Here is a 24,617-nt window from a genome sequence, read left to right on the forward strand (position 1 = left end):
AAATGCACTATAAAATTCGAAACCTAGAAAGAGATGGGAAATGAGCAAAATATTTCTGTTTTGGATTCTGGCAATTCTACAAAATCCAGGAAAGGGTTGAGCAGTGAGGAAAATGTAGCCAGTGTGGAAGAAGCATAGAGCATAATGAACAGAAAACAGAAAACGTGATCCAACTAAAGGTAAAGGGAAGCCCCTGAAGTGCTCTCTCCGGCCACCCCAACCACAGACCCATCTTAAAGTTTTAGTGTCCCATCTACAGAGTGGATCTTGAAGGGCACCCCTCACTTCTCCTCCCAACCTCAGGATGCCTAACAAGACTTTCAGGCAATCCTGCCCCCTCAATGCCAAACAGAAACTTTAGTGTTTGTTTGTTGGAATCTATCAATCTGAAGTTTTCTGTTTTTTAAAAAGCCCATTGCTGGCTGCCGCCAAATGACACAGATAACATTTTAGCCACTGCACACTTTGGACATCGTGAAGAGAATCAACTTAGCTCAGCCAGAGTCGAAAATCTGCATCTTTGAAGAAGTTAACTTGTTGTCGAGGGGGGGGCAGAGGATCTGAGATAATCGGGTCCTGAGGAAGGTTTAGCTCACTATAGTCTCTCTACCCTCACTGAGAAGAATTTCCTCACTCTGATAGTTTTCCTGTCTTTGTTCCCCTATTACCGTCAACACTCTCTCCTCTGCTCATCACCTCTCCCTCTCCCCTCTCCAACTTCCTCGCCTTCCACCCCTCTCTCCGCATCCCTTCCTTCCTTTCCCTCCTCATTTCCTCCTCCACCCTCCCCTTCTCTCTTCCCCTCCCCCTCCATTCCTCTCATCCCTCCCCAACCACTTCTTCCTCCCCTATCCCATCTCACCTCACGTTGCTCCTCTTGTTCCATTTCTCTCCCTTCCCCTTTGTTCCTCTCTCTCTTCCCTTTTACTCCTCTCTCCATTCCCAACTCCTCCCTTCTCCTATCTCCCCCTCTCTCCTCCTCCAGTGCTTTTCTCAAAAAACAGCAGACATCTTGCTGAAGGTAAGTAAAGGCAATTCTGTTGTTCTCACCTAGAGGACAACAGAAATCGTGGCCTTGATTTTAACTCTCCCTGACGGGTGGAAGAGGGTCAGGGGCGGGGGTTTAAAATATCAGGATTGGCAACCCGGCCCCATTCCCGCCCTTTTAAATTTTAAGGTGCAAGAATCAGACCATGGATAAGGCTCTCAATAAACCAAGCGGGGGCCTAATTAACATACCAAAGTCGCGGCCTGATGATATCAGCGGCGCCTCAACTTAAACTTAACAGAAAGTGAGGGGGGGCCCGAGCAGTGGGATTCCCGACAGCTAAACCAAGGCGGGAGCTGCTGGCTCCCCAAGGTAAGTGGCTCTTTTAGTGCTCCTTGTGGACCAAGAAGAGTAGGAGTGCTCCCCCCAGGCCCCCTAAGGAAGCCTTCAGCCTCCTCCCAGACCCTCATGATTGCCAACCGCCCCCTCCTGATTGCCAAACTTGCCCCTCCCAGTTGTCGACCTCCGCCCTTCCTGATTGCAATTAAGCCCTGAATCTATATTCAATTAATTTTCCCCAGTGATGTCCCGATCTTTTATTAATTAATTTTTCTAGCGAATCCCCAATCTATATTTGATTAATTTCCCCCAGAATACCACTAATTTTTATTTAATTAATTTTTCCCAGTGAAGCATTGATCTTTAATTAATTTTGTTGATTGAAGCTTAGGACTTATTTAATTAATGTTGCTCATATAGTTAAGGATCCTCTGGGCAGAGTGATCATAATATGATAGAATTTCATATTGAGTTTGAGAATGATGTAGTTCAGTATGAAACTAAGGTCTTAAATTTAATTAAAGCCAACTACATAGGTATGAGCAAGTTGACGAAGGTAGATTGGGAAATTATGATGGTAGATAAGCATTGATGAACATTTAAAGAAATAATTCATAATTCTCAATGAATATATATTCCCTTGAGGAAATAAAATGCCACAGAAAAATTGATCCAACCGTGGCTAACTAGAGAAGTTAAGGATAGTATTAGATTAAAAGAAAATGCTTACAATGTTGCCAAAAAAAAGCCTGAGGATTGGGAGGGTTTTAGAAATCAGCAAAGGATGACCAAGGAATGGATAGAGGGAGAAAATTGAACATGAGAGTGAACTCGGAAGAAATATAAAAACAGATTGTAAGAGCATCTACAAGTATGTAAAAAGGAAGAGATTAGCGAAAGTAAATGTGAGTCCCTTAGAGACAGAGACAGGAGAAATTATAATGGGAAATAAGGAAATGGCAGAGAGGTTAAACAAATATTTTGTATCTGTCTTCACAGTAGAAGACACAAAAAACATACCAGAAATAGTGGGGAACCAAGGGTCTAATGAGAGTGAAGAACTTAAAGTTATTAAGATTAGTAAAGAAAAAGTACTGGAGAAATTAATGGGACTAAAAACAGACAAATTCCCTGGACCTGATGGTCTACATCCTAGGGTTTTAAAAGAGCTGGCTGCGGAGATAGTGGATGCATTGATTTTGATCTTCCAGAATTCCCTAGATTCAAAACGGTCCCCGTAAATTGGAAGGTGGCAAATGTAACCCCGCAATTCAAGAAAGGTGGGAGAGAGAAAACAGGGAACCATAGGCCAGTTAGCCTGTCATCAGTGGTAGGGAAAATGCTAGAATCTATTATTAAGTACATAGTAACAGGGCACTTAGAAAATCATAATATGATTAGGCAGAGTCAACATGGTTTTATGAAAAGGAAATCGTGTTTGACAAATCTATTAGAATTTTTTGAGGGTGTAACTAGCAGGGTAGAAAAGGGGGAACCAGTGGATGTAGTATATTTGGATTTTCAAAAGGCTTTTGATAAGGTGCCATACAAGTGGTTGTTACACAAGATTAGGGCTCATGGGATTGGGGGTAATATATTCGCATGGATTGAGGATTGGTTAACGGACAGAGTAGGAATAAACGGGTTATTTTCGGGTTGACTGGTTGTAACTAGTGGGGTGCCGCAACGATCTGTGCTTGGGTCTCAGCTGTTTATAAACGCTTAGATGAGGTGACCGAGTGTAATGTACCCAAATTTGCTGATGTTACAAATCTAGGTGGGAAAGTAAGCTGTGAGGAGGATGCAAAGGGATACAGATAGGTTAAGTGTGTGGGTGAGAAGGTGGCAGATGGAGTATAATGTGGGGAAATGTGAAATTATCCAGAATTCTTTCAGAATTCACTAGATTCTGGAAAGGTCCCAGCGGATTGGAAAACCGCAAACTAAATACCCCTATTCAAGTAGGGAGTGAGACAGAAAGCAGGTAACTATAGACCAGTTAGCCTAACATCTGTCATTGGGAAAATGCTAGAATCCATTATTAAGGAAGTAGTAGCAGGACATTTGGAGGCTCATAATACAATCAAGGAGAGTCAACATGGTTTTATGAAGGGGAAATCATGTCTGACAAATTTATTAGAGTTCTTTGAGGAAGTAATGGGCAGGGTGGATTAGGGGAACCAATAGATGCAGTATATTTGGATTTCCAAAAGGCATTTGATAAGGTGCCACATAAAAGATTACTGCACAAGATAAGAGCTCATGGTGTTGGGGGTAATATACTCGCATGGATAGAGGATTGGCTAACTAACAGAAAACAAAGAGTCGGGATAAAAGGGTCATTTTCATATTGGCAATCTGTAACTAGTGGGGTGCCGCAGGGATCAGTGCTGGGACCTCAACTATTTACAAGATATATATCAATGACTTGGATGAAGGAACAGAGTGTCTTGTGGCCAAATTTGCTGATGATACAAAAATAGGTGGAAAAGCAAGTTGTAATGAGGACACGAGGGGCCCGATTTTAGCACCCGCTACCAGGTGCGTTCTCGGCGGGGGGGCCCCGAAAATCCCGAAATCCCGGAGCGGGACCGGATCGGGCCTCGATCCCACCCACTTCCGGGTTCCGCGCTGACATGCGGGGGTGCGTGCGCAGCCCCCGCTGGTGGGAATCCCGCAGGCAATTAAAGCCAGCGGGATGCCACTTGAGTGTATTTACTTTGCTTGTTCAGGTCATCAACTGACCTGATTAAGGGACTGTGTGTGATTTTGGATAAACATGGGACTGTTTCACACACTGGGGGAAACACTCCCAGTTGAAATGGACGTGTTGCAGCTGTCAGCCTGTGGCAGCTGCAAAGGTCCATTTGACAGGTGGGGGGGGGGAGACCCTCAGCCATTGCAGGAGGCCGCTCTGTCACTTGGGACAAAGTTTGGCCTCCACCACCCTCCTCCTGACGGTCGAAGTCACCAACCTGCACACTTACCCTGGGGTCCGGAGACATGTACCTACCCTGCGGACCCCCTCAGATGTACATCTTGCGGATGGGGGCCGCCGTAGCTGCAGTCATGACCTCCTCGGAGGGCGAACAGCATCACCAGCCTCGCCATCCACGCCGTCCACCTCTGACACGTGGAGCTCCACAACAGAGTGCTGTGACACATCCACCTGTACAGCAGGAGGGAGGGCTACCGCAGAGAGAAATGCGTCGCAGAGGGCACTACCCTCGCCACACGTTCCACAGACTGAGGCTCAGCCTCCTGGACCTCTCTGAGCAGCAGTGCACACGGAGGCTCAGAGTCACTCGACATGTAGCCGTGGACATCTGCAGCCTCTTTCATGCCGAGCTGCTCTTGGCTGGCCCGTGCACCATCTTCCTACCTGTCGCTGTCAAAGTCACCACTGCCCTCCTGAACTTCTGCTCCACAGCCTTCCAGGCTGCAACCGGGGACATCCCCGATGTCTCTCAGTCGTCTGCGCAGAAGAGCCCTGCAAATACACCTACACCCACTCTGCAGTGACACACTGGGTGGCATCAGTGGTGGGTCCTCATAGGGATACCCAGGAGCGGGCATTATTGCACAAACCGGATAGGATTCGCGAAGACATGGCAGTAATAGTGCCAATATAATGTGTGATGTGAGTTGTTCTTTAATTCAATAGAAGTAAGAACCATGACAAACCCTCAAACACCCTTGTGCATCCCCTTCATGCTCACGACACTTTTGCCTTACGCTGCCTACTGCACATATGTGATGCATGCCCTGTGGCTGCAGCACAGGTGGTGGCAGGTTGAGTGAGGCTGGCCATGAGAGAGATGCACGAGAGGGTGAGTATGGGATAGAGCCATGAGATTGTATGAGGATTGGGTTGCGTGGTAGTGGCGGGGTGAGTACTCGCGAGGTGAGTAGGTGCAGGTAAGATGAGGATGAGGTTTGAGTGGGTATGGGGGGTCATGTGACAGAGTAGTGTTGGCAGTGCCGAAGGAGATGTGGGGTGGGGGCAGTGTTGTGGCAGACGGAGTGTAGGGGAAAGACTACGTGTTCTCACTGTGGCTGACCTACTGAGGTCATTGGAGCGCCTCCTGCACTGTATGCAGGTGGGCGATATGTTGGTGGCGCAGGTGACCCCCTCTGCCAACTCGAGCCAGGCCTTCTTGGTGGCAGAGGCAGGCCGCTTCCTCCCGCCCGCCGGGGGGACGATCTCTGTCCTCCCCCTCCTCCTCACCCCATCTGATGATACCTGGGGTGAGGCATCATTGAACTGGGAGCAGCCTTCCCCCTGGGCTGCTCCATGCCGTAATTTTTGCTGTTTGTGGCAGCATCTGTCATTGGAGGACTGCCCCTTTAAATAGAGCACCTCCAGCTGACAGATCTTACTGCGCATGCGCAGCCCGCCCGACGCGCAGATCAGCATTGGGGAACCCGGAGGAGCAGGTAAGTGGATCCAATTAGTGTGTTGCCTGCTACGATCGCGCGGGCAACCCACTAATTTCACCGGGTGCGTTTTCAACGCGCCCACTCGCCTACCCGCCGAGAACCCGCACCCTGGTAAAATCGGGCCCAAAGTGTCTGCAAAGAGATATTGGTTAAGGTTAAGCGAATGGTCAAAAATTTGGCATATGGAATATAATGTGGGAAAATGTGAAGTCATCCACTTTGGGAGGAAAAATAAAAAAGCAAAATATTATTTGAATGGAGAAATACTACAAAATGCTGCGGTACAGAGGGATCTGGGTGTCCTCGTCCATGAAACACAAAAAGTCAACATACAGGTGCAGCAGGTAATCCGGAAGGCAAACGGAATATTGGCCTTTATTTCTAGGGGGATGGAGTATAAAAGCAGGGAAGTCATGCTACAACTGTACAGGTTGCTGGTGAGACCCACACCTGGAGTACTGCGTACAGTTCTGGTGCCCTTATTTAAGGAAGGACGTACTTGCACTGGAGGCAGTTCAGAGAAGGTTCACTCGGTTGATTCCGGGTATGGAAGGGTTGTCTTATGAGGAAAGATTGAACAGCTTGGGTCTATACTCATTGGAGTTTAGAAGAATGAGAGGAGATTTTATTGAAATATACAAAATTCTGAGGGGACTGGATAGGGTAGATGCTGAGAGGATGTTACCCCTCATGGGGGAATCTAAAACTAGGGGTCATAGTCTCAGAATAAGGGGTCCCCCGTTTAAGATGGAAATGAAGAGGAATTTCTTCTCCCAGAGGGTCATGAATCTTTGGAATTCTTTACCCCAAAATGCTGTGGAGGCTGAGTCATTGAATACATTCAGGGCTGAGTTAGACAAATTTTTGATCAGCAAGGGAGTCAAAGGATATGGGGAAAGGGCGGGAAAGTGGAGTTGAGGTAAAAATCAGATCAGCCATGATCTCATTAAATGGCGGAGCAGGCTCGAGGGGCCGAATGACCTACTCCTGCTCCTATCTCTCATGGTCATATGGTTTTATGGAGGGACCGTATGGCCTACTCCTGCTCCTATTTCTTATTTTCTTATGTGCAAGGGCCCTTTTAATTTCTTAACCCCACACAATTATTTAGATGATTTTGTCAATTTTATCCCCCAAATTATTTAATTCATTTTCTCCGTCATTGCCAACCTTCTTTAATTTGCATATTTGGTGCCATTTCTCCCCACTCTGTGCATGTCTGCTTTAAATTCATGAATCACCCATCTTGATTTAATTTGTTTCTTTCGCATCCATTTTTATTTTCAACTAACCCATCTTCTTTCCCCTTTCTCTGTACCCATTCCCTGTACACTTCCTGTTCTCCCTATCTCCTCTCGTCTTCACCTCTCCCCCAATCTCTCTGCCTGTTTTCTTCCCACTCTCTCCCCATTATCTTTTCTCCCCCTCTTGATTTCTTTCCCCTCCGCATCCTCTTCCCCTTCTACATTTTCTTCCTCTCCTCCATCCTCTCCCCTTCTCCTGACCTTCCCCTTCCCATCATGTGTTCCTCCCCATCCTCTTTCCTCCCTTCTCATGCTTGTTTTCAATTATCTTTCTAACTTTCCAATCCTCTCCACTTTTCCCATCATATCCCCAATCTCCACCCCCTCCTTTCCCCCTATTTCTTCCCCTACCCCCTTTCTCTTCTCCCCCCTCCTTCTAGTACTTTTGACACTCATTTTAATAGTGCAGCTGCTTCCTTTAACCTCCATCTTGTTCTGACACCCATCCACCCCTCCTTTCCCCTTATTTCTTCCCCCACTGGCAAACCTTTAACTCTCCACCTCTGTCCCCACTATATTTTACCCTCCCTCTCTTCCATCCTCTGACCCTGATCTGCCTTCCTCTTTCCCCAGCCCACCAGCTTCTATCTTGCCCGCCCCACTCTACCTTCCCTGCCCTGCTGTGCCTTTCCCTTCTGCCTTATTCTCACCCCCTAATATATATATATATGCTACATATATATGTATTAAAAAATTCCAAAATTCATATAATCACCACTGTGCGTTTTTCTGCATCTGGCTGATTTGTACTTGATTCTGAGCTGCTACTACATAATGTTTATGACTGGTAGCACACTTATGAAGGAATGCTTCTTTAAGATGGATTTATTAAAATGCTAGGAAAACATATGGATAATGGGTGTAAATACACCATCATATGGAAAAGATAGCATCATAGCTACCACTGGAACTAATGAGAAGGATGTGGTCGCCCCCTCATCCCATATATTTTTAGCATCAATGATAGTCCCCTGTTCCTTCCTCCAAATTCCAGAATTTTTCCTGATGTCCCCCTCCCAGCTCTTTCGGTATGGTTTCATCTCTGCATAGCATAGAGAATGTACCGTGGGGGAAGAACTGTTCTGATTGCTATGTGCCCAACATCTTACACGCAATCATGAGCACTACCTTTGATTGGAAAAGCATTCAAAAAGAATGCATTTACCATTTTGCTGGAAATATGAAGAAATCTTCATGAACACATTAACGATTTCACTATACATAGTGACCAGAGCAATTGTTACCCAACATATTTTACCAGTTTCTAAGAAACTAGCAAATAATAAATAAAGAGAACTTGCATTTATACAATGTCTCATTACATCTTCAGGTCTTCCCACAGTGCTTCGTAAAAGAATTAAAATGAATGATTGCTTGTTTCCACACAGGTCTAGTGCTATTTCAGTAGTGAAGATCCTTCGTGTCTTAAGGGTGTTAAGGCCTCTTCGAGCAATCAACAGGGCGAAGGGACTCAAGGTTTAATTTGACTATTTTCCATGTATCTAATTTCTTATCATGGCAATTTAAAAACTGTAACTTTTTTGTTCACACTTCTTTTTTCACCTTACAGCATGTTGTTCAATGTGTGTTCGTTGCTATTAGAACCATTGGTAACATCATGATTGTTACAACTCTGCTACAATTCATGTTTGCTTGTATTGGGGTTCAGCTATTCAAGGTAAATGCTGATCATACTTTATCTACATTTTTCTTTAAATTCAGGCTAAAGTTAAAAACTGTTCTAGCCTAAGATGAAATGTCTTTTCATTTTTCAGGGCAAATTCTATCGCTGTACAGATGAAGCAAAACAATATCCTGAAGAGTGCAGGTGAGAAACATACAGAACTAGTATATTTTTGTGCTGAATTTTTTTGATTTTGACATAGTGATTTATTTCAATCTATTGGCTATTGACATACTGTAAAAACTTTAACCTTAGTTATTATTTGTGAGGGTATGAAATCCTGCTATTTTTCACTAGTTCTGCAGTTCTTTTAGACAAGTACCACCTGCGGCTGGGCGGGTGACCCATTCCCAGCCCCATTAATGTTACTCTGTGACAGCTGGTAAAAAAGCATACAAGAAAAGCTCGGTGATTTTCCCTTTAGAATTCTCCTGTCTCCTTGGAAAGGCCCCTGCTTGGCGTCTTCCCACAGATTGTAATGGGACTCAGCAGCATGGGGATCAAAGTGGCATACCAGTACTGTTATGTTGGTGTGCCACCATCCTAATGTGCTGACACTTTAGTTCATTTTGACTGGAAAATTTGACTTCATTTTAGTTAAGTTTGTGGGAAATCCATTTGGATTCAGATGTACCTAAGCAGAGTAGATACATATTAGATTACAATGATAAGATGTAGTGAATGAATTAAAGAATACAACTGTTCATATTTTTCTGACTTTATTTCCTTTTATTAGGGGAACTTACATTCTTTATAAAGATGGTGATGTAGATCATCCCGTCATTCGTGATCGAGTTTGGCACAACAGTGATTACAACTTTGACAATGTCCTTGCAGCTATGATGGCATTATTTACAGTATCAACTTTTGAAGGCTGGCCAGCGTAAGCATGTGTCTCCATTTTTCCAACCAATGCTGAGAACTAATTTTGAACACTAGTTTTTGAAATTTTTTTGGAATTACCTTTATATTTGGCATATGCAATTTTATTCAGATTAGCAATGATTGTTACATTTCACAACATAGGTGTAGTAATAAATTAAGCCTTTTTATGGTGCATTTGCATTACAACTGTAGCATTGGTGTGAAGCAGAGGGAGTCTTACTCCACTTTACTCCAGAGTCAGTTCGATTCTTAACACTCGATTTACATTACACAAGTTTAGCGTTGATGTGAAGCTGAAACCACTTCGCACCAATGCTAAGCTTGTTGTGTAAATGCATCTTTAATCAAGTGAAATAGAGTGTACTTAACAGCATGGAAAGGTGGACTATGCGGATATAAATTTAAACTCTTTGGAAACGAACAGCTTTGGTTGCTATGTGTAGTGATATTGTAAAGGCATTCAAAAAGAATCTATTTACATCATCATGCATCATGACCACCAAAGTTGCCCCCCTTGGACATTTATAGTTGTCATCTAGTGGTAATGTTCTGCCACATCAACCTTGTCTTGTAGTCAATGATGACATTATTTTTGTGTCTTATTCATCAGTAATGCACTTAGTTGTTGCTTGTCTTAGGATATTGACACACTGCTTAATGCTTACTATCAGGTATATTCTAGAATAAACTATATCATAACACATTGATATGGTTTTATCTGACAGTTAATACTGTATTCTAAACAATATATGGGGTATCTGCTTTAATAAATAGATATGATGAAAATATGGTAAATTTGAACATAAGCTGTAAATTATGACAAAGGTAATTACAGTGATAATTACAAGCTCCTCTTCAGGTTAGAGAGATTAATGTCATTATCTCTCACTCTTTTACAGGCTGCTATACAAAGCCATAGACTCAAATGGAGAAAATATTGGCCCCATCTACAACAATCGTGTGGAGATTTCTATATTCTTTATCATCTACATCATTATCATTGCTTTCTTCATGATGAATATCTTTGTAGGTTTTGTGATCGTCACATTCCAGGAGCAGGGAGAACTGGAATATAAAAACTGCGAGTTGGACAAAAATCAGGTTAGGAGCCACATTAAATGGCAGTTTTAACTTTTGTTTCTAATTGGGCAGCACGCCATTGTAGCACACTAGAACCTCCAATCACTGTACCACACCTTCCTGTCTGCAATGAGGGTACATTTCAACTGCAAGCTTAGTGTTGTTGTGAAGTGATTTCTGCTTTACAGCAATGATAAATTTATAGTGTAAATCCATAATCAGGGCCCAATCTAGAGTTGCTAACTCTGGTTGGATGTATTCCTGGAGGTTTGATCACGTGACATTTGATCACATGCTAACCGATCACCTGACATCTGATCATGTGACATTTGATCATGCAACATCCAAACATATGACACTTGGCTACAATTTTCAAATGCTATTATCTTTACTGTATAAAGGTTGGGTTCCTGTAATTGAGTGTCTTTGCCCGTGGTTTCGCATGAGAAGTTCTGAGAACCGGGAGGCCACCTGTGTGCAGGCAACGGAAGTACTCCAGCGCAAACCATAGGTGCAAAGCTGTACTTCTCTCCCAGGTTACATACATACAAAGATCCGAAATTGATGGGCAGGAAAAGACCAGCTGGTCCATCAAGCCTGCCCCCTGCCTTGAAGGTCGGATCATCATGGCTAAACACTTATCCCCATCTCCCCAGCTCCTACCCACCCCTGCAGCCATGTAATCTCCTGGAAGAGGCAAAAAAAGAGAAAAAACCCAGGGCCAATAAGAGCAAAAATACTCTGGAAAATTCCTCTCCGACCCCCTCAGGCGATCGAAACCATTCCAGGAGTTCACATGGAACAACTATTATCTCTATAGTCACTTACCTTCTATATGATGCGATCTCTGCCCCAGTCAAGAACCGGTCCAGCTCCCTCTTGAAGGTATGCAGAGAGTCAGCACATGCCACACCAGGTTGCTAGCATCAGTGCCCAAGAGTTTCATCTTCCATCCCTGGAGACTCCCAGGCAGAAGGGTTGGCAACCCTGATGCGACCACGAGCTCTCCCCAAAAGACATAGTTGTTTTTAGTACGGCAATAATCCCTAATTGAGGGTAATGGCTCAGACTTTCAAGCATTTGATACATAGCTCCCCAGAAAACTGGTGCCCCATGCTAGAGGTAGCCCCAACAGCTTCTGCACAAGGAGGTCACATTTAACTAAACTGAAAATGTGTTTTTGAAGATATTACAATCACTGTTCACATCGGAAATGCATTCGGTACAACACTTGGATTTTAGAAAGCTTTTGAAAAGTTTTTACAGAGATGAACCTGGGCAGGGCCGGGACCACTGTCCTAGGGGGAGTGTTTGCTAGTGCTGTTGGGAAGGGTTTAAACTAAAGTGGCAGGGGGTTGGGAACCTGAGCAGGGAGACAGAAGGGACAGAAGGTATGGAGTAAAAGGTAAAGTGTTAAAAAAGGAAAAAGCAGGAACTAAGTGTCACAAAACATATTTGAAAGTTCTTTATCTGAATGCACGTAGCATTCGTAACAAAATGGACGAGTTAACGGCACAAATAACTACGTATGGGTATGATCTTGTGGCCATTACAGAAACATGGCTGCAGGGTGACAACGACTGGGAATTAAATATGCCAGGGTATTTAACAATCAGGAAGGACAGGCAGGAAGGAAGGGGAGGTGGGGTGGCTATGTTAATAAACAAAGGAATCACTGTAATACAGAGAAATGATATTGGGACAAAGGATCAGGATAATGAAACAGTTTGGGTAGAGATAAGGAATAATAAGGGGAAAAAAAACACTAGTGGGCGTAGTATATAGGCCTCCTAATAGTTGCAACTCTGCTGGAAGAAGTATTAATCAGGAAATAGTCAGGGCATGTAATAAGGGAACAGCTATAATTATGGGGGATTTTAACTATCATATTAACTGGACAAATCAAATTGGGCAGGGCAGCCTTGAGGAAGAGTTTATTGAGTGTATTAGGGATGGATTTCTTGAGCAGTATGTAACTGATCCTACAAGGGGGCAAGCAACCTTGGACCTGGTCCTGTGTAATGAGACTAATAATGTCCTAGTTCAGGATCCCCTTGGAATGAGTGACCATAACATGGTTACCTTCCATATCCAATTAGAGGGTGAGAAGGTTGGTTCTCAAACAAGCATACTGAGCTTGAATAAAGGAGACTATGATGGTATGAGAGCGGAATTGATTAAAGTGGACTGGGAAAATAGATTAAAGGGTAAGACGGTACATGAGCAGTGGTGTTCATTTAACAACTTTCAAAAAAAATATATTCCACTGAGGAAAAAAAGGGTGCAAAAGAAATGACAGCCATCCGTGGCTAAGTAAAGAAATTAAGGATAGTATCTGACTAAAAACAAGGACATATAAGGTAGCCAAACTTAGTGGGAGGATAGAAGATTGGGAAGTCTTCAAAAGACAGCAAAAAGTAACGAAAGGATTGATTAAGAAAGGGAAGATAGATTATGAAAATAAATTAGCAAAAATTATAAAAACAGATAGCAAGAGTTTCTACAGTTATATAAAAAGAAAAAGGGTGGCTAAGGCAAACGTAGGTCCCTTAAAGGATGAGACTGGGAAATTAATGGTGGGAAACATGGAGATGGCAAAAATGCTGAACAAATATTTTGTTTCAGTCTTTACGGTAGAGGACACTAAGAATATCCCAACACTGGACAAACAGGGGGCTCTAGGGGGGGAGGAGCTAAATACGATTAAAATCACTAAGGAATTGGTACTCAGTAAAATAATGGGACTCAAGGCGGATAAATCCCCTGGACCTGATGGCTTACATCCTAGGGTCTTGAGGGAAGTGGCAGTAGGGATTGTGGATGCTTTGGTAATAATTTTCCAAAATTCTCTGGACTCAGCAAAGGTCCCGGCAGATTGGTAAACTGCTAATGTAATACCCTTATTTAAAAAGGGTCGTAGGCAGAAGGCTGGAAATTATAGACCAGTTAGCCTAACATCTGTGGTGGGTAAAATTTTAGAGTCTATTATTAAGGAGACAGTAACGGAACATTTAGATAAACATAATTTAATAGGACGAAGTCATGTCTGACAAATTTGCTTGAGTTCTTTGAGGACATAACGTACAGGGTGGATAAAGGGGAACCAGTGGACGTAGTGTATTTAGACTTCCAGAAGGCATTCGACAAGGTGCCACATAAAAGATTATTGCTCAAGATAAAGAATCACTGGATTGGGGGTAATATTCTGGCATGGGTGGAGGATTGGTCATCTAACAGGAAGCAGAGAGTTGGGATAAATGGTTCATTCTCGGACTGGCAACCAGTAGCCAGTGGTGTTCCGCAGGGGTCGGTGCTGGGTCCCCAACTCTTTACAATCTATATTAATGATTTGGAGGAGGGGACTGAGTGTAACATATCAAAGTTTGCAGATGATACAAAGATGGGAGGGAAAGTAGAGAGTGAGGAGGACATAAAAACCTACAAGGGGATATAGACAGGCTGGGTGAGTGGGTGGAGATTTGGCAGATGCAATACAATATTGGAAAATGTGAGGTTATGCACTTTGGCAGGAAAAATCAGAGAGCAAGTTATTATCTTAATGGTGAGAAACTGGAAAGTACTGCAGTACAAAGGGATCTGGGGGTCCTGGTGCAAGAAAATCAAAAAGTTAGTATGCAGGTGCAGCAGGTGATCAAGAAGGCCAACGGAATGTTGGCTTTTATTGCTAGGGGGATAGAATATAAAAACAGGGAGGTATTGCTGCAGTTATATAAGGTATTGGTGAGACCGCACCTGGAATACTGCATACAGTTTTGGCCTCCATACTTAAGAAAAGACATACTTGCTCTCGAGGCAGTACAAAGAAGGTTCACTCGGCTAATCCCGGGGATGAGGGGGTGGACATATGAGGAGAGGTTGAGTAGATTGGGACTCTACTCATTGGAGTTCAGAAGAATGAGAGGCAATCTTATTGAAACATATAAGATTGTGAAAGGGCTTGATCGGGTGGATGCGGTAAGGATGTTCCCAAGGATGGGTGAAACTCGAACTAGGGGGCATAATCTTAGAATAAGGGGCTGCTCTTTCAAAACTTTCAAAAGAGTTCCTGACATTTACCTGAGGAAGGAGGAAGCCTCCGAAAGCTTGTAAATTTCAAATAAAATCGTTGGACTATAACTTGGTGTTGTAAAATTGTTTACAACTTTCAAAACTGAGATGAGGAGAAACTTCTTCACTCAGAGGGTGGTGGGTCTGTGGAATTTGCTGCAACAGGAAGCTGTGGAAGCTACATCATTAAATAAATTTAAAACAGAAATAGACAGTTTCCTAGAAGTAAAGGGAATTAGGGGTTATGGGGAGCGGGCAGGAAATTGGACATGAAGCTGAGTTCGGATCGGTCAAGGCCCAGGGGCTGAGTGGCCGGGTCCTGCTCCTACTTCTTGTGTTTTTTAGATTTGAGGTTAGGATCAGATCAGCCATGATCTTATTGAATGGCGGCGCAGGCTCGAGGGACCAATTGGTCTACTCCTGCTTCTATTTCTTATGTTCTTATGAACAGCAAAGGAGAACCAAGAAATTGATAAAGAGGGAGAAAATTGAATATGAGAGTAAACTAGCAAGAAATATAAAACAGATTGTAAGAGCTTCTACAAATATGTAAAACGGAAGAGATTAGCGAAAGTAAACGTAGGTCCCTTAGAGGCAGAGACAGGAGAAATTATAATGGGGAATAAGGAAATGGCAGAGACGTTAAACAAATATTTTGTATTTGCCTTCACAGTAGAATACACAAAAAACATACCAGAAATAGTGGGGAACCAAGGGTCTAATGAGAATGAGGTACTTAAAGTAATTAAGATTAGTAAAGAAAAAGTACTGGAGAAATCAATGGGACTAAAAGCCGACAAATCCCTTGGACCTGATGGCCTGCATCATAGGATTTTAAAAGAGGTGGCTGCAGTGGTAGTGGATGCATTGGTTTTGATCTTCCAGAATTCCCTAGATTCTAAAACGGTCCCCATGGATTGGAAGGTAGCAAATGTAACCCCGCTATTCAAGAAAGGTGGGAGAGAGAAAACAGGGAACCATAGGCCAGTTAGCCTGACATCAGTGGTCGGGGAAATGCTAGAATCTGTTAAGTACGTAGTAACAGGGCACTTAGAAAATCATAATATGGTTAGGCAGAGTCAACACGGTTTTATGTAAGGGAAATCGTGTTTGACAAATCTATTAGAGTTTTTTGAGGGTGAAACTAGCAGGGTAGATAAGGGGGAACCAGTGGATGTAGTATATTTGGATTTTCAAAAGGCATTCAATAAGGTGCCACACAAGAGGTTGTTACACAAGATTAGGTCTCATGGGATTGGTGATAGTATATTCGCATGGATTGAGCATTGGTTAACGGACAGAAAACAGAGAGTAGGAATAAACGGGTCATTTTCGGGTTGACAGGTTGTAACCAGTGGGGTGCCGCAAGGATTAGTGCTTGGGCCTCAGCTGTTTACAATATATATCAATGACTTGGATGAGGGGACCGATTATAATGTATCCAAGTTTGCTGATGGTACAAAGGTAGGTGGGAAAGTAAGCTGTGAGGAGGATGCAAAGAGGCTGCAAAGGGATATAGACATAGTGAGTGGGCGATAAGGTGGCAGATGGAGTATAATGTGGGGAAATGTGAAATTATCCACTTTGGTAGGAAGAATAGAAGAGCAGAATATTTTTTAAAATGTGAGAGACTAAGAAATGTTGGTATTCAGAGGGATTTGGGTGTCCTTGTATAAGAATCACAGAAAGTTAACATGCAGGTACAGCAAGCAATTAGGAAGGCAAATGGTATGTTGGCCTTTATTGCAAGGGGGTTGGAGTATAAGAGTAAGGAGGTCTTGCTGCAATTACATAGGGAATACTGTACACAGTATTCCAGGTGAGACCACACCTGGAATACTGTGTACAGTTTTGCTCTCCTTACTTAAGGAACAATATACTTGCCTTAGAGAGGGTTCAACGAAGGTTCACTCGATTGATTCCTGGGATGAGAGGGTTGTCCTATGAGGAGAGATTGAGTCAGATGGGCCTATATTCTCCAGAGTTTAGAAGAATGAGAGGTGATCTCATTGAAACGTATAAAACTCTTAGAGGGCTTGACATGGTCGATGCTGAAAGGCTGTTTCCCCTGGTTGGAGAGTCTAGAACTAGGGTTCATAGTTTCAAGATAAGGGGTGAGCCATTTAGGACTGAGATGAGGAAACATTTCTTTACTTAGAGGGTTGTGAATCTTTGGAATTCTCCACCCCAGAGGGCTGTGGATGCTCAGTCGTTGAGTATATTCAAGATTGAGATCGATAGATTTTTGGACACTAAGGGAATCAAGGGATATGGGGATAGAGCGGGAAAGTGGAGTTGAGGTAGAAGATCAGCCATGATCTTATTGAATAGCGAAGCAGGCTCGAGGGGCCGTATGGCCTACTCCTGCACCTATTTCTTATGTTCTTATGATTAATGGCAAAAATAATGAGTCATGGATGAGGGATTAAAATGTGGTGCTAGTTTGGTATTTGATTTAAAAACAGGAAACAGAGTATAAGTAGGGAGTCTCAGAAAACAGTTTTTGGATACTTCTATTCTTAATTTAGGTTAATGGCAGGGACACTGAGACTTTGGTATTATAAGAAAAATCTCCAAGTTTACTGTTAGTACCAAAACAATAGGCAGACCAAAAATAACTCCAGTCAAGTGACGTATCGCATCAGATAGTCAGTGTGATTGCTGTTTTCTTTAACTTTGTTGCCCGGGGCATACACTCCAGTCTGCAAAATGGGCATATCCATGAAAAAAAGAATTGAAGTGTTTACCCCCACCAACAGACCTTGGACATATGTGATCATTTCTTCTTTATGTAACCAGGATCCATTTGTGTGCCTGATGTGAGAAGGTGTCTTACTACAATTAATATTGATTGTATCCAATTGAGAATATGTAACACACTCATCACCGTGTATACCTGGGAGTGGCCACCTCTGAAATATTAGAATAGTTACTTGAAAATTAATAATGTGGTTATATAGTCAGCCATAATGTTGGTGGTGAAACATGGAGAGTTATGATGGTAGTTCCCGGCGATGATCCCTACATGGCAGGTTTACCGTTTACACCATACTGTTAATTCACCCAGGAAGAGAGGGCTGGCGAGGGAAGGCAGTTCACCCAGCTGTTCTTGCATAAGTTCAGCAAGCAACACTAAAAAGGCACTGCCAGAGCCCTGGGAACAATGCATTGCCCAGCCTTTAGGCCAACAAAAGATGCATAGCATAGGGGGAAATTTAAATAACTATTTTCCTGGGTTAAGAATTCAAATGAAATTATCTGCGTCTTTATGTTTGTATGAGATGTCATTACTGTGGCTTATTATCTCTCCTGATTCCAATGTTAGTGTTTTAGTGTCTTTGGAGCTTCAATATTGTAAGTGGTACATTTCAGAGTCCTGGTGGAAGCGAGGGGAAATAGCACAATCTATTCTGATATGCCAGTATTTTATTACACGCTATGTTAATGTATGAGCAGGTAAGTATAGAAAGTCCCATTAACATAAAGAAGTTCCTAGATGCCAGAATCCTTTATTAAAAATTTCATGATTGATGGAAATACAAGCTCTGCATCCCTATTGTTACCCTCTCTAAAACATGGAAAATGTAACTGTGGTCAATTGCTAGAACAAATTCCGCACCCATGAGGACGGCCTCAACCGGGATCTTGGGTTCATGTCACGCTACACGTTACCCCACCAGCGAACAAATGTTATCTGTTTTTAATATAACGGGTCAGTTGCTGTCTTTTCTATGTTTCTACCTCTCTATCTCTGTGGTTTTTTTTGGTGATTTGTATATTCAGAGACCTTGTAGGTAACACCTGTCTGTCTGCACACTGATTGCCTTGGCAACGGGCAGTTGAAAAGACTGCCTGTAATCACCAAGCATTGTTCTGTGATTTATAAATGCGATTTCATTTCGAGGATTTCATTTCCACAACATTCACCTGAGGAAGGAGGAAGCCTCCGAAAGCTTGTGAATTTAAAATAAAATTGCTGGACTATAACTTGGTGTAAAATTGTTTACAATAGAACAAACTGGTATGAGAATGCTGCAGATGAAACCGTATATACAACTTTCTAAGCACAAAGCAAAAGAATGGATGTGTTTAGCAATCATCCCTGTGGCTTACAACTTCTTTAACTGTTGGGCGAAGCAAAGACAGAAACATTAGGACCAACTAATGGGGATTAGCTTTCACTTTAGAAATACTTAGAAGTTACAACACGAAAACAGGCCGTTCGGCCCAACCAGTCTGTGTCAGCGTTTACCCTCCATACAAGCAAATCGTCCTAGTTACATTTACCAGCCCCGTTCCCATATTCCTTTATCCCCATTTGCTTCAACCACCTATCCAATCTAATCTCAAATGTTAATATAGTTTCTACCTCTGTCACTAACATGGAAATAAATTCCACAGCTTCACAATTATCTGTGTAAAGAAGTTTTTCTTACTCTCTATTCTAAATCTGTTACATTTAATTTTGTATCTATGGCTCCTCATTCTAGATTCCTTAGCTACTCGAAACAGTCTGCTTCTATCCTACCCTTTTATAATTTTAAACACCTCTGTCGCATCTACCCATAATTTGCGTTGTTCTAACAATAAGTCTTGCTTTTTATTTCCTCATACCAGGTAGCATTCTAGTGAATTTTCATTACACCCTTCCCTTGCTAATGAACAATGGAAGAGGTTCTTACTAAAAGCTGTTCTCTATACATATTTTATGTTGCAATCAGGTAAATCGCCGATGCAACATTTTAATTATTTAAAAATAAACTTTTCGGATAAATCTGCATGACTGTCTGCAATTAGTTTGGAAAGCACAATACTTAAATGTATGTTTGCATTAGTCTGTGCTGTTATTTATATATATTACAAAATTAAGCTTTCAGAATAACATGCTTGGTTACGCTTAATTTCAAATTCATTGTACCCAAACATGCCATTTCACCTTTAAATAGCTTTGATTTGCTTCTTGGTTGCTTTTGTATAGGCTGTGTATGTATTTACTATAAATGTTTCTGGTGTATTTTTGGATTTTTTGCACATATAATTTCCAATAAATAATGGAAATACTTTGGATTTAAACAGAAAATGAGTAAGCAGTTAAATCGTTACTATTTTCTTGCGCACTATTCAGAGCAGATGCTGATTTAATAAACATGTCAACTTAAGATAAAGGATAATGGGAAGACAGAGGTTGAACAAGTTTTAAAGTTTTAAATTCTTATCACCACATTTATTATTTGCTTATCCTGTTTGCAAATCCTTTGAGTAAATTTAAATTTAACCAACCTATAATCCTTTACTTGATCCCCTCGGGGCCCTGTGAAGTTGCACAGTCCTAACACTGCTCCTGATATAACAGCCTGGTGGGAATGTGGATTGGTGAAGCAGGAAAGCTTTAATTTTCTCCTGGGCTGCTAGTAGCAGTGCCCGGGAGATTCATCTTCCATTCCAGGTGACTCCCGGACAATCCGGGAAGGTTGGCAACCCTAGCCCAATCTGATTCCTGAGTGAAATGGAATGGGACTCATGGATACTGTATGGAGTGTAAATCAAATGCCAAATCTGCTTTACAAGGGCTCATGGAACAATCTACTTGTTCTTAATTTAATAATTTAGGGAGGGAATTATCCTCTCCATGCTACCTCCAGTTTTACATTTGTAATTGTTGGGAGAGAGCTATGGTCATGTGTTTACCCAGACATGCACAGAGCATTGTCTTGTGCAGGATAATTACAGTTCCAGCCAGTTAGGAGCCAAGCATTGCAAACAGGATACTGCCGGGCTGACACCTAAACAGCAGCTATCAGTCTACTAGTAGCTGCAGTTTAGATGCACCCTGAGTTCACATTCTCAGCCAAGCTGCAGTGGTGAGGTAGCTAATGGTAACCAGACACGGGGAGTGAGTGACCCAGTTATTCTCGTGCATCTCCCAGTAGCTGATTTCAGAGCAGAAATAGCAGAGAACTGAGTTTCGGTCATCTGGGCTCTGTCTGGTGCAGAGGAAAAAGCAGCATTGAAAAAAGGAGAACATACTTTAAAAGAAGAAACTTTTTCAGCAACAACAAAATATTAGAATAAAGTTAGAATTTTTTTTTTTATCTATCATGCTAATGCAGTCGGAAGTGGAAACTAACATTCCTATTTTTAAACCGTTTTCTATTCTGTTTCTGTCATTTTGGTGTAATTAAATTAAAGTAAAGTACTTGCATTTATGTAGTGCCTTTCACAACTTCAGCACATCCCAAAGTGCTTTACTGCTAATGAAGTACTTTTGAAGTGTACTCACTGTTGTAATTAAATTAGATTAAGTATAACTGGTTGAGTTGGGGCAGAATGCTCAGAGGATGAAACATGCATATGGGGGTTGTGACTTCATAGAATCACAGAATTTTACATTCTGTGCCGGTGTTTTTCTCCACATGAGCCACTGGGGTTGATTTTCAACTTTCACCCACCAGTTTTGTGCTGGTTTTTTGAGCTTTAGGGGCAGCAAGTTCACATGGTCTACTCACGCAACAATCTCGCTGGAAGTGCTCCTGACACCATTTTGGCACGTTTATTGTGACCAGGGTGCCCACCCGACACCAGCGGTGCCTAATAAATGTATTGAAGCGAAGGTCCCGTGCACGTTGCATGACCCCTTGCAATTTCCAACTCAGGGACCACTTTGAGTGCCCATTCTAAAGCCCATCCACAAATACTGGGGGGAGGGAAACTCCAGCTGCATTATTTAAAGGGATCCTCAGCTGCACTAAGTTAAGTCTCTGGTTACAGTTTTCAACAGGCTTATGGGCTTTTGTGACTGCTCTTTCGGAGAGAATACTATGTGAAGGTTTACTTTGTAAGGAATTGTGCTGGCATGGCATTGGCTTTGGTGCCTTTCTTTGGGGGGACGCATTGTCAGCAGAGAAGGTGGAAGACAATCCACCAGAAGACGCATTGTCACTCATCTTCAGAAGAAATATCAGAAGACATTTGAACCATGACTGAAGAGGGGTTGGAAATTCCCATGGTATTTGGCAGCAGAGCTTTCAACTGCAGGGTGAAAGGATGGGATGTTGGTGCAGGCGGGAAGGGATAGATTCTGCAAAGCAGTCCAGGGTTGATGGAGAACCAGTGCGTTCCCAGGCTATGTTTCATTTGGTCACCAAGCTATGTCACCTGCTGCAGGATCAACTCCAGCCAGGCCTGTGGCATTGAAGGTGTCTGTGGCTCTCAGCTTCTATGCCCCAGGCTCGTTCTAGGCTGCAGTGGGTTCATTAGCTGCATCAATCAATCTGCACTGCATGCCTGCATGAAACAGGTCGCGAATGTTCTCTTCTACTGTGCTAACTATTTATCTCCTTTTCCATGGAGCCCAGAAAGCAGGAGGAGAGGGCAATGGGATTCTCACATATTGCATACTTTCCACAGATGCAAGGCGTAATTGACTGTACCCTTGTGGGCACCACCTCACAAACCCACAATATCGGGTCATAGGCTGGTTGCTGGGAGGGAAAGGGTACTTATTACACACCTGCACCATGGTACCTGTCAGGAACTCACACACAGGTGCTGAGCAGTACTTCAACCAAAGCCATGCATCAACTCGAACTGTGATTGAACAAACAATTGGAGTGCTCAAGCAGAGGTTCTGCTGCCTGGACCACTGCGGAAGTGCGCTTCAGTACAGTCCAGTGAGAGTGTCGAGAATCTTCATGGTGTGCTATGTGCTGCACAGTTTTGTCCTGCAAAGGGGGAAAAACCCCTGGAGCTAACTGCAGAGGAAGGCTTAGAGGTGGAGCTGGAGCAACCGGAGGACCAATGATGGCTAGCAATCCCACCAGCTTTAGAATTCTTTGTGAATAGTTATCCTGGAGTGCTTTGCAGAATCCATCCCTTCCCACCTGCACCAACAATCCTTCCCCCAGCACATCCCAACCTTGGACCCTGCAATTGAATGCGCTGCTGCCAAATACCAGCATGGAAATTTCCATCTCCTCTTCTGTCACGGTTCAAATATCTTCTGATATTTCTTCTGAAGGTGAGTGACAATGCGTTGTGGGTTTGTGAGGTGGTGCCCTCGAGGGTACAGTCAATTATGCCTTGCATCTGTGGAAAGTTTGCAATACGCAAGAACCCAATTGCCCTCTCTTCCTGCTTTCTGGGCTCCTTGGAGAAGGAGATAAATTGTTAGCGCAGTAGAAGAGGACATTCATGACCTGCTTCATGCAGGCATGCAGTGCAGATTGACCTGGAAAGGGTGGAGAGAGACAATGGTTAGTAACTGGTGGCAAGGGTAAGCCGTAGCAAATGAGTCACTGCTCATTGCAGAGAGTTCAGTGATAAGGGAAAAAGGAGGGTTAGAGGGCCAAGCACCCTGCAGCACGTATCCTCCTCCCTTGCAATGTGTGACAGCATTGGCTCATCCTCCACCTATGATATCTATGGCACCTCTTCTGCTGCTCTTGACTATCCGGATTCTTTCCCCTCAGTCTGGTTCAGTAAAAACTGAAGTCGAGTACATTTTAAAGTTCATCACAACTTTAATAGCAGGTCTGTAGCTTCAATTCAGATTCCTGAGAGAATCCGAACAATTCTAACAGAATAAGGAGACAAAGACAAAGACAAAAACTCATACCTTTATACAGATCGATAGGGGTTGGAACATCATTAACACAAGAGTCAACACCAATCATAAGCCGGGCACAGGTTGCCATGCGAGGTTACATTATTGCCGGCCAATCATAGATCGTCCATGTTGCTGTTAGACATCAAAGGGGATACTTCCTCACCTTCCAACCTGGAATGTTCTTCCCTGTTCCTTCTGTTCCTTATCTCCCAACTTGGAATGTCTTTCAACTTTGGCTAAGCTCGTTACCTATATTGATCTGCCATAAACATGGAGACATTCAGACCAGTCCTTGAATCACATCAAAGACTCTACATTGATGAGACAATGCAAACCTGCTGACTACGCAAACATATGGCCCAGCAGGAGGCCAGGCCACCTGTACCAATCTCAGTTACTAACTAATTAACCCTTTCTAACCATTTTGCATTCTGCTTCTTTGCCACGTAGGCATTTTAATATTTTACCGAAAACTGACCACGTAGGGATTCTCACTCTCAGGCCTTGAAAAGATGGTGTTCCTCCTACAGTGTGGGTCTTCTTCCTGGCTAACATGCTCTGCAATAGAAAAGGGAGTGTGTTAGTGAATGACCTGCTGAAGAGTCATGAGCATCTGTGTATGAAGGTAGAATAGTTTGGATGATGCTATGAAGAATCATCAGGTGCGTGCAAGAGAAGGCATTAATTGTGTGAGTGGTGGCAGGTGCAGAGTGTAGAAGTAGGAGGAGGGGCACTGTTTGGATGAGGTAATACTTCCATTGCTGCTGCTATAGTAAAGTGGTACAGGGCTGTGCTGACAATAATAAAATGGGAGTCTTACCTTAGCAGCCCAGATCAAGTCATTAAACTTCTTGTGGCACTGGTGCCAGGTCCAGGTCGCTATGCTTCATGCATTCTCATGCTTTGCCACCTTGGACTATTGCTGTTTGGTTGTCTGATGTGGTACCCTTCAATGATCTGCAGGGAAGAGGATGTTCTTCCGTCTTGTGACCTCCTCTATTAGTACCACCAGGACACTGCCCAAGAACTGGGGCTGTCTAGCAATAGTCATTTTCTGCCAATTCTGAGTGCATCACCTTCAGTTGAGCTCCACAATGTACACTGCACCTCCTCTTTAAGAACATAAGAAATAGGAGCAGGAGTGGGCTATACGGCCCCTCGAGCCTGCTCCGCCATTCAATAAGATCATGGCTGATCTTCGACCTCAATTCCACTTTCCTTCCT

The 24,617-nt window shown here is 43.0% G+C and overlaps 1 protein-coding gene across 1 annotated transcript in view; it reads left to right on the forward strand.

Annotated features, from left to right (window-relative positions):
• Nucleotides 1–24,617, forward strand: part of cacna1db (calcium channel, voltage-dependent, L type, alpha 1D subunit, b) — a 529,322-nt gene that overhangs the window by 334,055 nt on the left and 170,650 nt on the right. The window contains exons 23-27 of the mRNA XM_067998737.1: nt 8,460–8,547; nt 8,642–8,749; nt 8,847–8,899; nt 9,492–9,638; nt 10,540–10,741. Coding sequence (XP_067854838.1) covers nt 8,460–8,547; nt 8,642–8,749; nt 8,847–8,899; nt 9,492–9,638; nt 10,540–10,741 — 598 coding nt within the window. The remainder of the gene's footprint in view (nt 1–8,459; nt 8,548–8,641; nt 8,750–8,846; nt 8,900–9,491; nt 9,639–10,539; nt 10,742–24,617) is intronic.

This window comes from Heptranchias perlo, chromosome 17 (assembly GCF_035084215.1).
Source record: "Heptranchias perlo isolate sHepPer1 chromosome 17, sHepPer1.hap1, whole genome shotgun sequence".
Taxonomy (NCBI): Eukaryota; Metazoa; Chordata; class Chondrichthyes; order Hexanchiformes; family Hexanchidae; genus Heptranchias; species Heptranchias perlo.